Genomic DNA, 16,071 nt, shown 5'->3' with positions numbered 1-16,071 from the left:
TTAAATTTAATAAAGAAAGTTTATCACTTTATACAAGACACAGTAAAAAATGTACTATATTTTAAAAGACTAAATTGAAACCAGACGAGAAATTTAGAACTGATAAGACAACAAATTTTAAAAGAAACTATATGATATAACAAAAGAGAAGGAAATCAGAAGCTTAGCAAGTAAAAAAGTAAAAAAACAAACAAAACAAGAATATGTATAAATATCAAGATCAAACACTGGCAGAATTAGTTTTATTTAAAATTTTAAAACCCAAACACATCAAAACGCTTGATTTATTTATTTTTTTACTCTGAACAGACTCATGTTTAATAGAACAGATTTCAAAAAGAAGACAGAGATGGAAGAAAACGTAACAGTTGTTGAGGTATTTGGCTTTTCAAAAACATCTTTTTCTTTCTCTCGATCTTAACTTTCAAAAGCCTTTAGACATCTCCCTCAGGAAGAAGATGACTCCAAATGCCCTATCAGTCAGCTTCCCAAACTTCTTCACTGTTTGATCCGTGACTCTTACAATTTAACCTTAACCTCACTTGAACACAAATGACCCAACAGATTCAGAAGAGCTGCCGATGACAAAAAAAAAAAAAAAAATCACAGAGAATAGAAAAGGGGGGTTAATCCACAGATTTTTCAACTCATCCTTAGATGTACAGGGGCATTTGCTTTAGAAAATAATGTCATATAGAACCAAAAATATAAAAATAAAAAGCATATGTAATCTGTTAAATTTCCCTGATTATTATTGGGCGATGGAAGAGCCAGGAGGAGGACAGATGCTGTGTTAGTCACTGACTGAATTTCGGTCATCACTGTTAAACTGTATATGAATTTGAGTGGGTAGTCTCTGGCTATTGGTGTGTGTGAGGGGGCTGGTTGCATGTGAATCGCTTCATAACGCCTCTTTTGTTTTGTTGTGCTCTGATAGATATGCACATGCTATTTTATTTGCATGTGCAACATATTTATGTACACAGACATTAGCACTAAAAACACAAATGTGGATCTTATGTAAATACCATACCATCTCATATTATACCATACCATCTCATATTATATAAACATTTGTTTTGGCCCACTTATCTGTGCTACAGGAAAGCACAGATTTTTGTTTCAGAGCATACTGTAATCTAAAAGGTGGTGCGGGAGTCAATAGAAAAATGTTTACATACAAATACATTGCCATTGCACATCCTCATAGTAAACAGAAATAATAATTATTTAATGATAGTCTTTTAAAGAATCTGTTTATATTCACTTCAACAATATGATACAATACACGAAAGTCATCTTTTCCATTTTCAGTACCCTCTGCAATGATTAGCCTGCTTGTTAAAGAGAAGGCCCTGAAATACATCCGTTCTTTATCATGGTATCAAAATTACAAGGTTAAAATTAGAATAATAATAAAACATTTAACATTTAGTTAGACAGGACACAATCCCATTTTAAGGAATACACTTAATTATAAAACAGACTTATCTGAGTGACATCCCATAGCCTACAGCGTTCATCTCCTTTGTGGCTACAATAGGTTTGGCTTCTCTGGGATGGCTTTCTGCATGAATTAGGGATATTTTTTCATAGGATTTCCTGATATTTCTTTCAGAATTCAGTTTGTTAGAGGATTATCTGCAGGCCTGGCAAGTTCTTCCACACCTAACAACAGCCATACTTTCATAACCCCTGGTTTCTGCACTAGTGCACAAAATCATCCCCAAATAATCCCCAAATCCTTGACCATGCAGGACTTCTGCTGATTTCTCTATTCTCTGTTCTTGAACTACTCTGAAGGCTGCAGGAACTTTTTGCACTTCAATCACTTCTACATTACACATCTCAGCATGTCTAACCCCACTCTGTGATTTGATGTGGTCTACTACTAAGCTACTGTCTTTCCCAGTAGCATCAACTAAAATGTTTAGTAATGAGAAGAGATTATTTGGCATGGTATCACACTATAGTCTTGTCTTGAAAGAAATATGGAGGAAACAGTCTGCATGTCTAGGTGCTTTATTTTTTTTTCTTCTCAAAAGTGTAAAGTATCCTGAGTGTTTATGTCCCTTTTACCCATGAATGAAATCAAGGTGAATGTTGTCCTCTCCTCTTGCACATATTGATAGATACAAAATCCAAAACATCTGCAGACATATTTACTACTAAGGGCGGTTCTGCAAAGTATTTAGTGGGGAGGATTTGGAAAACCATTTTTCATTTCATTTAAGAGACAAGTTTGATACTGCTGTATCCCATAGCATTTTTTTACATTGAAGTTTGTGATAGTAATGTGACAGTTGATGAAAACTGCAAATGTTATGCACATAGTTAAGAAATTAACCTCAGACACACAAAAAAAGCAAATCATTGAGTTGAAGTAAATGTGTTGGGATGATAAGGAACTTTAAGTTTTTACAGATTTTTTATTATTTTTTCTTTTAGTAAGGAGGATACGTCATGTGTAGGATCATTTGCAGGCAAAGGTCCAGATTTGTATAAATTCAGACATTTTCTTTTTTGCATGGTGGGTTTTTGGACAGAATTATATGCTGAGAGTTAAAAGTCATTGCCTTCACCACAGCTCCCATTTGACCTTTTGTGCAGCAGGCAATTAAGTATGTAGGAGAGGCAAAAAGGAATAAAAATCAGGCAGACGGCAAGTTTACTTTAAATGACTGTAAATCTGTGAAACGAACATACGCTGCCGAGACTGCAAGTGGCTGACCTTTACCAGTCTGTCAGAGCTCAGTTCATTGCACATTTATGTTCAAAATGTGTTAGCATAAAGGATTATATATTTCTGGTTAGCAGAATGACACACCAAATGGTCAGAAATGTAACTACATTTTTATTTTCAATCAGCATATCTTTTTTGTACACTTCTATGTTTTTAAATCTTGGTTTTGCTTATAATAAAAAATAGTCTCAGAGCTAAGAACTGAGTGAGCAGCTGCAGAGCGTGCGGATCTAACTCTACAGAGCCACGCACCTTTACCTCCCCTTTGATTAGATTCTAAAAAACAGTCAGCCCTCCTGCTTTGTTTCTGGTACAGCAGATGATATGTCCACAATGTCAGAGGTATATTTTTCCATCTCAGTAAGTTTATCCAATAGTCACAGCCTGACCAAAAAAAAAAAAAACCTCATAAAATGACAAGATGCCAATGACTCCAATATACATTGAGGTTGACTATTAAACATTGCAGAAACATAAACATGTTTTGCTCATTATGCAAACACCTGTTGTGCAAATCAGGAAAAAAATGGCTGCATCAGGACGATTCATCAACTCATTTCTCATGGACCACAGGATAACAGTAGAAATGGACTTCAGTTCCTTACTTCTTTATTTTCTTATTTTCCGTCAGTCAGAAGAAATCAGGGTAGGTTTGGTTTCCTGCTATAATGTCCCAAATAAACACTTTCCTTTGGAAAAAATGGGGGCAGGTTGATACTAATTTGCTGCCTTAAATTGGCTTGAACATTAACAGTAACTATATCAAACACCACATACATGCACTTCTCAACTATAGTTATTTATCCTGTATTATAACCCCACTAATATATATATATATAATCAATATCCTAACATTTCTGTAAAATTTGTATATTGTTTTCATATTTATTTGTTTTATAGCCTCTTACAATTACTATCTGCCTATATATACCATTTATAATCAATACATAAATGGTTTCTGTACACATGTGGATAGATATCTATTCCATATAGCACCTCCGGATAAATGCAAACTACATTTTTTTGCTTGGTAATTGTGACAGTGTAATGACAATTAAGTTGAATTCTATTCTACGGTGACCATATACAATCAGTTTCCTAATGGTTGCTTAATCTGCAATAATGTTAGTATAAAATGGTATTATTTTGTCCACAGGATGTATTCCTCACTTACTCAAAGGATTATTTTATTTATCTAAAGAATGATGGACTTGAGATTTAACTTATGTTTCATTTGAAAATATTTATTTATAGCACCCTATAATAAGGCATACAAAAACTGGTGGTTGAATGTCAAAGTTATTTAAAGTAACTAGGTTTAAGGCCATACCACGTAAACCTAGTTACTTCACGGCTTCTTCCCACAGTCCAAAAACATGACTATTAGGTTAATTGGCTTCTCTAGATTCTCATTAGATGTGTGTGTGAATGGTTATTTCTCTTGTTTGTCTCTGTGTTGCCCTGCGATGGACTGGTGACCTGTCCAGGGTGTACCCCGCCTCTCGCCCATAGACAGCTTGAAATAGCCAACAGCACCCCTCGTGAGCACCCAGCTTAACATAAAATGGATGGATGGATTTTAAGTAACCTAGCAACATAGCATTAGTGGTAATTAGTGGTATTCCTGAAAATAAATAAGTAAATAAACAAGCCAAAAATTAGGATCCAACCTCTAATCCGTTAATCTGCTGCTAAAGGTCAGAGGTCAAAAGAAAGGATGGAAAAGCGCTTAAAGATTTAATACTTATCAAACTTTAATTGGCCATATTCTGAAGTTTGAAGACCAGCATTTAAAACCTAGTTGCAGAAGGAGCAGGACAGTACACTGCGGTTCATAACTGGATCACTAATCTTTTTTCAAATAAGGCTTTTACTTAGTTATCTACATATTTGTTATCTTTTGACGTTATGGAAGAGTGCAATCTATCTCTATTTTCAGGGTAAATTTCTTCCAAAGGAGACAAATGAAAAAACTCTGAGTTTGAGAAAGCACTTGGTTTGTCTAGCCCAAATTGAGAAATGTCTGGATAGTTTTCAAGAAAGCTACAAGTAATGATGATGATGTTGAAGAATTGTTTGAGGGAAAATACACCTACCAGTTGCCCAAACTTTGTCAGAACTTGAGGCAAAATTAGATGTAATAGAATGGTCTCAAAGGCAACCTGGTGAGCCCGGTAAGCCATTACTCCGAAACAAATCAACGATCCAAACTGTGAGGTACGGAGGTGGCAGTATTAGGCTCTATGGCTATTTTAAACCCAGAGGACTTGGTGCACATATCATGCCATTTAAAGCATTAAAATTATTTTAGTAATCTCCACTGAATGAAATTATTGGAGGTTTAATTTGATTTTGTTTTAGACAATGAAGAAAGGAGTCTTATCATAGAAGTTGTGCTAAGTTAATTCGACTGAAATAAAGGTGAAATATGGTGATTTGTTATTGGGGACCAGATACAAGGCGAGTGCAGAAACTCTAATTAACATTAAAGATTATAAAACACGAAATTAAACTCAAAACAGAAATCACAGAAAGTACGATCGATTTTGCATCGTAAATATTAGAAATATCCATGAAACCTAACACTTCTTCCTCATACACTTTTCCATGTTTTTTCCTCTTGAGAAGAAGTGTTACATAATCTCTCCTGAACAATCTTGTGGGTACATTTTAATTAGCATAGGAGGTTTGGACGTTTAGTGACTCTGGAGTGGCATTCGAAACCTGTCACAGCTTCCCTTTGTTGTTCCGCCCACTCAAACTTGTCCTCCCCCTATTCCCCACCTTGATTGACAGGACTATCAGGAGTCCACCCACCTGGAGCAGTTTGTGACCCGCTTCTTGCTGAAAGAGACGACCAATCAGCTTCATTCACTTCAAAGCTCGCTTGAGTGCGCCATGGAAACCACAGCTGAGCAAACTCGCCAGGAGAAGTGAGTGCAAATCCCTCTGGTCCTTCACACCAACAAACACAATCGCACACTCAGGCACCAAAACATGAAAATGAACATTGAGACCTGTAATTAGACGCTCATAATTACGTGCATGTTTTGTTTGTTGTAATTTATATCTCTCATTAGAGACATGCATGCCTATACACCTGCTCCTCTTTGTAATAGACACAACTTATGTGACTCATCATTTGTTTATTAAGTACATTGTCATCGCCTTGATACAGACAAACGTCAGCCAATTAAAGAGAGCTTGTTATGATCTGAGAGAAGGGACTAAGACAGGATGTAATCAGGACAAGAGGGCACACCAAGAGAGGGCCAAGCGAGCCGGTGGACCTACATACTTGCTGTTAATCCCCCTTAGTCATAAAGAGTTTTATAGTATTTTTATTATATAAATTTCAAAAGAGAAAAATAAAACTTGTTTAAATTGTTATTTATAAAAATATGTAGGCTGCAACAGGAAAACAATGTAGGGGGTCTGGTTGCTTTTTGGTGTTAGTAATAGATGAGATCTACGACAGGAGGCAAAAAGTTGCTGGTAACTTTATCAAATTAATGATACAACAAGTCACATGGTGCTTGGACAGCCGCCTGGATAGGCCACATTTATAACAAAATAAAGACGAAAGAACAAAAGGGGAAACAAGAGAACCAGAACTTGGGTGCCCTAGTCTTGGGTCTTGGATAAGTAGAAGACAATACATTCAATTCAAATCAATTCAGTTTATTTATATAGCAACACCATCTCAACATCATCTTAACAGAGACAATTCAACCAGATCAAAGACAAAGTCAGATTGGTTCAAAGTTTTTCTTTTACGGAAAACTAGTTGATTCATGGACTTATTGACTCAAAGGCAATCCCTCACACAAAGCTTTCTTGTGGCAACGGTGGAGAGCAACAACTCCCTTTTAACAGCAAGAAACCTCCAGCAGAACCAGACTCAGTGTGAACCGCCATCTACTGTGGCCAACTGGGGTTCAAGGAGAAAAAAGCTGGCATACAGAAAGAAAGAAGCAGAGATACATAAGGCAACTGTCAACCAGCTCCACAGGCGTACCCGTCCAGGAAACACACAGCCAGGGAGAAGAGTTCCAGCCAGTTCCCATGTTAGAAGATGAAAGAGAGCAAATACAGTTAGTCACAGTCAGAGAAACAGGACTATACTGAAAAACAGGCCAAACCCCAACATCCACAAACTCTCCAGGAGGGTGACACAGCCAAACAGGAACAGACCAGATGAAGCTACCATGAGAAAAAGCAGAGTATAACGTAAGAGATTGAACTAACGAATTCTGCAGAATTAGACAATAGAGATAGAATGAAGCAGAAGGATAAAAAAGGGTCCCTATGCCCTCCAGCAGTCTAAGCCTAGAGCAGCATAACTATAGAGATAGCTCAGGATAACCTGAGCCTCTCTCACTATAAGCTTTATCAAAAAGGAAAGTTTTAAGTCTTTAAATCAGAGTTACATAAACCCTTAACAATACTGACTCTGGTTTAAGTTACCTGGTATTATAAATGTTTTTCATATAAAACTTTACACCTAGGTTGGGCCCCTTGCTTGCTTCTCATAGAAAAAAAAATATGATAGGTTTGTCTCATTCAACTGTCGCTGTTCTTTGTTTTAGGTTATTGCATTATATGTTGTTAATTGCAATTCATCTACCTTTAAAAGTAAACATTAAAAGACTTATTGCAGTGGAGAGTTTAGGATTTATCTACAACCCAAAAATTGCAACTGTTAGTACTTTACGAGAGGATTAATGCAAGAATAAACAGACACAATGAACTGTATTATCACGTGACCACGATAATAGATCATCAAACACTGCTTAAACATAATTTATTTACTCATGATCAGAGATGTCAAAAGTATTTATGTTTATTGGTCAACTTTAGATGTACATAATACTGTTTAAAAAAAAAACCTTTGTAGAGTTTGAGGGATCAACTTGACTAAACTCAACAAATAAATGTATAGAAGTAACGATTTTAGAACTACTTAAAGCATAAAATTATAAGTAATTTAGGAAAGAAAAACTCAATTTGGTACAAAGGCTTAGGCTGCACCATATGGTGCTCAAGTTTTGCATCATCTCTGCTTTGTAAACATTCATGCTAAGCTATTTACATCTGCATGTCGTTTTGCTTTCTTCATAGTTTTCAGTATTTTTTTTTTCAAATACTGTTATCCATCACGAAAACAAGCTGAAATGGAATACAAGTAGCTAGTTTGTTTCCTAAAATTTAAAGAGTAAAAAGGTATTTGCATAAAAATGTAAGATTACAAGTAAGAAATTTTCTAAAAACAATTAACCCTGAAAATTATTGATAGCAAAAATGTCTTCTTATTTAACATATCATTTAAATCTCACCCCTGCTCATCATTAGATAGTTTATTCATAAATTAATAACAGTACTGGCTGGTGATGATGAACCCTCAGTGGTTCTTGTCAAAAGGGTTCAGCCATGAGCAGGCAGTGATTCTCAGAGGGTTTGGTTGCATGTGTGCATGTAGTTCTTGACGAGTCTGGGTGTGTATTCAGAGCTCCAACATGCTTCCGGTGTGCTCAGGTCATTAGCGTTGGCAATGACTCACAGCTCACACAGTCACAGATCCCTCACATGGATTGCATTGTGCAGACAGACGTATAGGTGAATCCTCCCTGCGGGTAATGTCTGTGTTTATTTGTGGCACCCTATATTTATTCGACGGCTAATGATGTAAACTTTTTCACCTGTCTGCGTCATGTCATAGATAGAAGTGGGTCTCCTGTTCTGAGTGTTTGAGTAGAAAGGCTCTTTAATGTCGAAAATGTGTATTTTAAAGAGACTATGTTTCTAACGGAGAAACATCAAGAAGGACAAGTTTGTTTCAACTCTTTTTCACACCTTCACACTCGTTAAATATCTGGCTCTGAGTTAAAATTATATTTGGTTTTTCAATTTATCAAGTTGTGGCTCCCTAGACACTCAGCCATAACAATTTTACCAATGATTAAGCTTTAATAAAGGTCTCCTAGGTTTCAAACCCAGACCTGGAGAGATTGAAAACATTGCAACTTCTCCTGAATTGTATGTTGAGCATGGAAAGAGGAAAGATCAATAGAACATGCTATACACATTTAAAATGTACTTCCATTCAATACTTCCTATTTTATATCATTACAATGTGACCTTCCCTCACTCCCCGGCTGCCTCTTCTCTGTCTTGTTACTTGATAAATCCCCCTGTGAGTCTGGATGTAATCACTGTGCTCTGGCAAACATCAGGAGCTGTTACTGTGGTGGGTTTTAATTTACCTTTGTGCTTTTAAGAGGCTGTGAGCAAATGAAGAGCTGTTCTGACCTAAAGCCATACTTTGCACCAGGCTTATCTGATATTATGAATTTCAAATTATATTTTTCTTCTTGTAAAGCCATTTATTTGCACAGACCATCTTCTTAGTCTTACATTCATACCCATTAATATTGAATTTTACTCTGACTTTTCAAAGAATGTTGTATATACTTGTAAACTGAGCTCTTTAAATAATAGGTTGGCTCTTCAGCTTAAACAGAAGGTGACGGACTTATTATTATCATTATTATCCTGACTGTTAATTCTCTGGCCTCCCACTTTGCTCTCCAGCATTTGAACTCCTCTTTTTCTCCTTTTAAGATGCCAGTTTTACCTATGAAAGTGGCTGAGATTATGACTCACCAGTAGACTCTGAAATACCCATAATACATACCAGATGTCAGCTTGTGGATATTTCACACTACATTTCAACTGAATTTGGCTGGGGACTAAATGGTGTCATAGGCCCCCTGCAGCTCTCCTTTTTAGTAGTAAATCAGCATGAATAAGCATGTCCTTATTCTAGAAAAACAAGGTCTTTACCATTTTATTTGTTTTTAAATTTACAATAGTTGAATCAGGGGTTCGCAATGGAGCCCTTTAAGAAAAGGGCATTAAAATGCATACAAAGAAAAAAATATCTACATAAATTGAAATACAGAAAGCCCAACTGAGAATTTACCACCTGCTAAGCTGGAAATGACTTAGATTTTGACACATGAAGCCAACAGTCCACACACTCTCTGCACATATAATGCCTTTTTAAGCACTTCTCTAGTGCAGTGCATTGGCTTTAACTTTTAGCTACTCTGTTCACCAATCAAACACTTTTAATATATGTTTTAATGCTAGGAAAACTATTGCTATTGGTGATTTTAGTGATTGCTAATATTAGACCAAGAGCCTATGCTGAACACACTGGGTGCATCAGTATTGGGGTGCAGAGGAACATATGAGGCATGGCTTGGTTCCTCCCTATATTAGGGGGATCACTGAGTCTGATTTAACATAAAACGAAAACCAAAGCCAAATTGTATGTTTCTTTTTTCCATAGGTAGAGAAGCAAATGATCCTTTGCAAGTCAGGGTGTTGTACGTAACGTAATTTTAATTTACACTGAAAGCGTAGCAAGAAAAAGATGTAAAAGTTACCCTACAGACATCTAATTAATCAAACACGATGTTTTGGTTAAATTCTTAAAAAGACAGTTAATGTTTATTAACAAATTTTACAAAAATCAATGCTTGGTAAGTATATAATCAATTCTTTGATAGCTTGAATATATAATTTTCTTTTTTTCAATCAAAAATAACTTAATCAGATCTAAATTGTTATAGTTTATCAGCTGTTTTAGCTTTTTAACACACGTTTTTATCTTTGAGTCGGTTTAGTGGTGTCCTTACTGGATCAAATTCAAGAAGATGTGGAGAGTTCAAATTCTAATGGATCTTTTGTTTTATATAAACATTGCCATATGCTGGCCTACTTTTTTCAGAAGCAATGGGGTTAAATAATTATTAGCCTTGAGATTACAGAGAACCACCAATAGGTAGAAATCCGCCAAGGTTTCAAAAGGGATTGCAGGAGAACCTAAAATAAACTTTCAGCATAAAAAAAAAAAAATCAGTGTGTGCTCAGAATCCCTCCAGTCTTTTCAGTGTAGGGGGAAAAAACAAGTTGGAGACAGTATGATAAATCTTAGGTGATGTCACCCTCTGGGAGTATGCACCTTGTCACTAACATTAGTGTCAATGTTACAGGAATAAAACAGGACAACTCTGGGTTTGCTAAATTTATTCCCAGCTCCATCTAGTCACCTCAGAGCGATCCCAAGTTTTAACTCTTACAAAAAATGATCATGGTCCTGATGTGAAAGATTTCTGCTATAAGCTTAGAGTGCTGGAGGACATAAACTTCTGCTACGCCTTCTACTGATCTCCAGTTACTCACTATCTGCATGATTTGCTGCATTTAACTTTATGTTTTCTCTCTCTTCTCTCTTCATGGAAGCAGACCTAGCTTATGCTAAGGGGGCCGCTGGCTGAGCTATAGCTGCATTAATTCTATGTTCTCTTTCTATTAATTATACACTACTTTTTTAACAACAAAGTATTTAAAGGAGCAATACTGCAACTAAGTATTCTCTCTTAATTGAAGGATTTTACAGATAGCTCAGAGCTTATCTATTTGATTTGTGTTTCTCTCCTAAATTAAGCCATTATAGGAGCTCCCATTAACACTACTTTTCTTTTTAATTCAATGAAGTTGTCCTGGAGGTTTCTTCTTTTTAAATAGGATTTTCTACTGTCACTAAATGCACGTTCAGTCCAAGGGATGCTGCAAAGCTAAGTAGTCAATGCAATTGGTTGTTCTCTGTGGCTATATTCTCATTCATGAAGACTTGGTGCTGAAAAGTCAGATGTAAATTGGCTGAATATCCTTAGATATAAAACAATTGGAATGGTGAATTAACTTAACATCATTGTTTAAAATCTTGAAATCCATTTAGCTGTATCTGTTTACACTATCTATATGATTAAATATGAAAGATTGTAAATGTCATCGTATAAATTATTTTATTTTTTGTTCTTGTTTTTTGTTGTGTAGAAAAGATTTGTTGTAAATTGGCACCAAATAAGATAAACGGTTACTCTATTGATTTGAGGCTAAAACTGATCTTTTATGAGTCCAGACAGGGCCCAGTAAAGCCAGAGGGTCTCTCCATCCAGCTCTCTGGTCGTCGTTCCAATCGAAGGCTTCAGAGAAACAACAGCCTTTCTCCCAGCAACCCTCTCCTCAGTCTGGTTAACTCAGGTGGGCCTATGTGTTTCCATATTTGATGCTCATTTTAAATAACTTAATGCGATGTTGCTGTTTGCAAAGAAACAGCTGCAGGGTAAAAAACGAGCCCATCTCTGCTGATCAGAATGCACAACAAAGAGGTGGAAGGAAGGTAAGCAGAGGTGAGGCAGAGTAAAGGGCAGGCAGAGCCTGGAGGGGAATTGCTGTCCTCAGATGGAGCTTTGGGGTTTTTAAATACGCATCAATGAAATTTACAGATCAGGGGTTTCAGAACCAATATCAGTTACTGCCCCAATTTCGTGTGGTTATAGTTTCACATCCAACAAAAGAGTAAGGAATTGTAAGATCATACGCATTTATGCAACAAAGTATGATTATACAATGATACAACAACAGTGGTTAATTTTTATTAGTTTTAAATAATTGGCAAACAAGAAATTACACATTTAAACATTTAGTTTGGTTTATTGGGCTACAAGTTTTTACCAGCTTTTGAAAATCTAGGGACTAATTCCTTCTCCCTTCTTTGAAGAACAATTTTTCCACAAGAAAGTATTTTATACAAAGAGCAGAAATTTTGATTTCTGTTTCATCTGACCAGAACACATCCATCCACATGTTTGCAGTGTCCTCTACTTGGCTTGTGATGATCTGCAAACAGGACTGACTACAGTTTTCTCAGAAGCTCCTCCATAAAGACTAGATTTGATTGTTGTCCTGCTCCTGTGCTGTGGACCTTATCCATTGCATCCAAAGTTTCTACACACCTATCATTATCCCCCCAACTTTGAGTTTGGTTTTATCTGAGTGCTGTATACTTGGATTTAGTTTTGTTTTTGGTTAATGTAAAATGTACATAACTTTAGGTGACGAATCAAAAGTCTTACACTGATATGATATCAGAGCGATTCTATATTAATTGAGATACAAAAACATTAGTTTGTACTTTTAATTTCAAGCCTCATCATATGCTAATGTTCATTTGGCAGCAAATTTATTAAGCATCATTTCGTCAGAGTTAATATGCTCCTACAAACCTAGTCTAAATAATAATGTTTATTGAAAACAAAGCTAACATTTTCCTCACATTTCCAGACCTGATACAAGTTTTGTTTGTGTCTGGTTCAGAAGTGACTGATTGTCTCCATTTCAGTTCTCGTCATTTTTTTTAACCATTGATTGCACACAGTCAACTCTTCATTGCCTCTCCAACGCACCGCCGGCTGTGATTGCCTGCAGATCTGGGAAACAGGCACAGGAGCCAAACAAAGCGATTACAGGACTCGAAGCGTTCCTATTGATTGTCCTGGTTGTTTGCCGCCTGACATGAAAGGAAACCCTGAAATGACCCCCTGGCACACTGCCGTCATTCATACCTGCATTTGCTCCAAAGGGTCGATGGCTGAAAATATTTTAAATAGCTGTGATGTATGCAGCAGCTTTCATCTTTTTTTTTTTTTAATCCAGCTCCCTCTGTGCTTTTCCTTTCTCCCCTAGGTGTTTATGATGAAGATTGTCAGTGGACGGTTCAGGTCAACAGGCTGCAGAAGCTTATCGACCGCCTAGAGCAGAAGGTGGCTTCACCTTTTTATTAACCATATTTCTTATATTATTCTTCTTACAACTTATTTTGTGTCTTTGTTTGCCTCCAGCGATCTGTTCAATACATTATCTCCTGAAACCGACTCCAAATCATGAGCAGATTCACAACAATTTCAGAGTGTAAAACAGCACCTGCCCACATTATGAACACATTCACATATGCTCATAGAGAAGATATAAAGCAGAGCAAACTCAAATATGGTGATTCTGATGAGACCTCGGTGATAAGAAATGGGGGATTGGTTATATACCGTAGAATTAAATATACAGACCAACAAGTTTGAATATTTTTGAAAACTTCATTTATTTCATTTTCTGCAGTCCCTAATGGGTTATTCACTGTTTTAACAAGTGAACAACACATACATTTGTGTAGCTCATATTATTACATATTTTGTTATATTTGTGCAGGAAAATTTTACTCAGTTTCTTTTTGTTCGATTTATTAATATGTTTTGATATAAGATAGGGGGGGTTTAAGAAAGTATGTTTTGTACACATGTTGAAATGTTGAATTGTGAATGACCCCTAAATGATACACATCTCGTATAATTGTAATTGTCAGAGTAACATTTTCAAGCTTTTACTTGTCTTAACAACCATTTTTAGCTTACAGCTACTAAAATTTAATTCAAAAATACTTTAATAAGTCTAAAAGGAAATAAACGTTATCTTAACTTATATGGGTTCCCTTAACAAGTTGTAATAGATTCTTTTGGCTGTAGATTCTTTCCTTGTAGCAGTCTGTCCTACACTTGATAGGAAAAAGCCTTTGACTGAAGAGAACCTGTTTATGTATGACCATGTTAAATTAAATGAAACATTAAAATTTAATGCCAGACCAATACAAAAACATTTTAATAGAGAAATACCGCCCTAAAAGTTGCTATTTTTGAAATATACTTTTAATCTGAATATGGGCCATCGTCTTCATCAGGGTTCATTATTATCCATTATGCTGACATCATTTCCTTTTTTCAAATATCCTGAATGAATAAAACCAGTCATTAACGGGTTTCTGCAAAAAATCTACTGAATCGTTTGAATCTGGTTTGTTAAAGCTGGGAATCATCTAAAAAAAGAAAATGACTACAGGGACCAGGACTAGAAGATCATAAAAAAAAAGCCAGAATAAATGAAAACTAGTTTAAGATATGTGTTTAAAGCTGTAGAATACAATAAGAGAATCATTGATAGTATTGCACATGAAAAACTGATTTAGGACGCCCTCATTTTTTACATGACAATCGAGAGTTGTGCCATTCCATATACGGTGGTATAATATTGTTATTAATTGTGTTGTAATTGTTTTCATTAAAGCAAATTAAAGCAACTTTTTAATAGTGGCTATTTAATAATATTTTGTATTTCAAATTTAACTTCCTGCTTAAATGTGGTTTTGATAATTATATGTAGTCTAAGTTTTGATCTAAGATTTCCCTCTAAACTTGTACCAATAGCTATGTAAAAATGAAAACAAAATGCACACCTGTATGCTGTAACACAGGTAAAGAACTCAATGCCATAAACTTGCTCCTCTCTTGCAGGAGATCCGTATGGAGCCCGTCGAAGAGGAGGTTCTGGAGAGCAAATCGGTTGGTTTGACTTTCATCCTCCTTTCACCAGTCAGGGTCTGTGCTGTGTTTATTTCTCCGCTGTCATGTGGAGGGGTTTTACAGAAGCCGAGGCAAGACTGATAATGACAAGACAGCAGTTGCCATAGAAACAGTAGTGCTTCCCTGCTTTTTTTTTTTTTTTTTTTTTTACTTAGCCTGCCATCATTATTAATCTGTCTATTTATGGTTAATTCGGGTATGAAGGTATGAGTATGTTTGACATGTAGACAGACACCTCAGTTTCAATGGATAATGTTGGTTCTATTTTTTCTGTCTTGATGACTTATCAAAGGGTCAAAACAAGTTATAATCATTATGACTATACAGACATGTAAACAAACAAACACATTTAATCTAGTCTCGAGGCTATGTGCATTGTGACTGCTTTTTCAACTGAGGTAACATCGAACAAGTCTGGGTCTATCGTTACTGCCCATACGTGAAAGCAGATCAATTTTTTAAAAAAGCAAATAAAGTAGCCTAATATAAAAAAGTGGGTTGCAAGAGGAAAAGCTTTTACACATGTGCTTCCTTTGTGTTCCAGTACATTCTCCTTCAATATGATGTAAATCCTTTATACCACCTTTATTTATAAGATGTATCACATAAAAAGTCATGCAGGTGTCTGGGGGCCTTCACCTTTAGCTTGAACTACCCTTGTTAGATTTGTTTGCCAGGAACTCAGACTAGGAAGACATGATTAAGCCTAATACCCACCTTCTGCCCTATCTGTGCCTGCATGCTCCACCGCTCTGCTAAGGTCTCTTTGGACTTAAACAGAGCCGACTAAATGCATAAGTTAGCCTGCAGCTGCGAGGGGAAAGTGAATACTTTTATGACGTTACATAAGATGTTAGTAAAGACCTATTTTTTAATGCCCTATTTTGGTAACTCATGACCTAAACAAAATTAAAACAATTTTTGTGACTGCAGGCTGTTGGAGGTTTTAAAATAAGTTCCATGCCTCGCTGTGTAGGACACCATATACATATATATATATATATATAT

General features: G+C 36.0%; 1 protein-coding gene across 1 annotated transcript in view; it reads left to right on the top strand.

Annotated features, from left to right (window-relative positions):
* The first annotated feature begins 3,076 nt into the window (after positions 1–3,076).
* Positions 3,077–16,071, top strand: part of necab1 (N-terminal EF-hand calcium binding protein 1) — a 20,669-nt gene continuing 7,674 nt past the window's right edge. Inside the window, exons 1-5 of the mRNA XM_015386947.1 lie at positions 3,077–3,085; positions 5,540–5,676; positions 11,736–11,857; positions 13,343–13,419; positions 14,995–15,042. Of these exons, the coding sequence (XP_015242433.1) occupies positions 3,077–3,085; positions 5,540–5,676; positions 11,736–11,857; positions 13,343–13,419; positions 14,995–15,042 (393 nt within the window). The remainder of the gene's footprint in view (positions 3,086–5,539; positions 5,677–11,735; positions 11,858–13,342; positions 13,420–14,994; positions 15,043–16,071) is intronic.

Source organism: Cyprinodon variegatus, unplaced genomic scaffold, assembly GCF_000732505.1.
Source record: "Cyprinodon variegatus isolate N-32 unplaced genomic scaffold, C_variegatus-1.0 Scaffold382, whole genome shotgun sequence".
Taxonomy (NCBI): Eukaryota; Metazoa; Chordata; class Actinopteri; order Cyprinodontiformes; family Cyprinodontidae; genus Cyprinodon; species Cyprinodon variegatus.
This window is presented reverse-complemented; position numbering and strand designations above follow the sequence as displayed.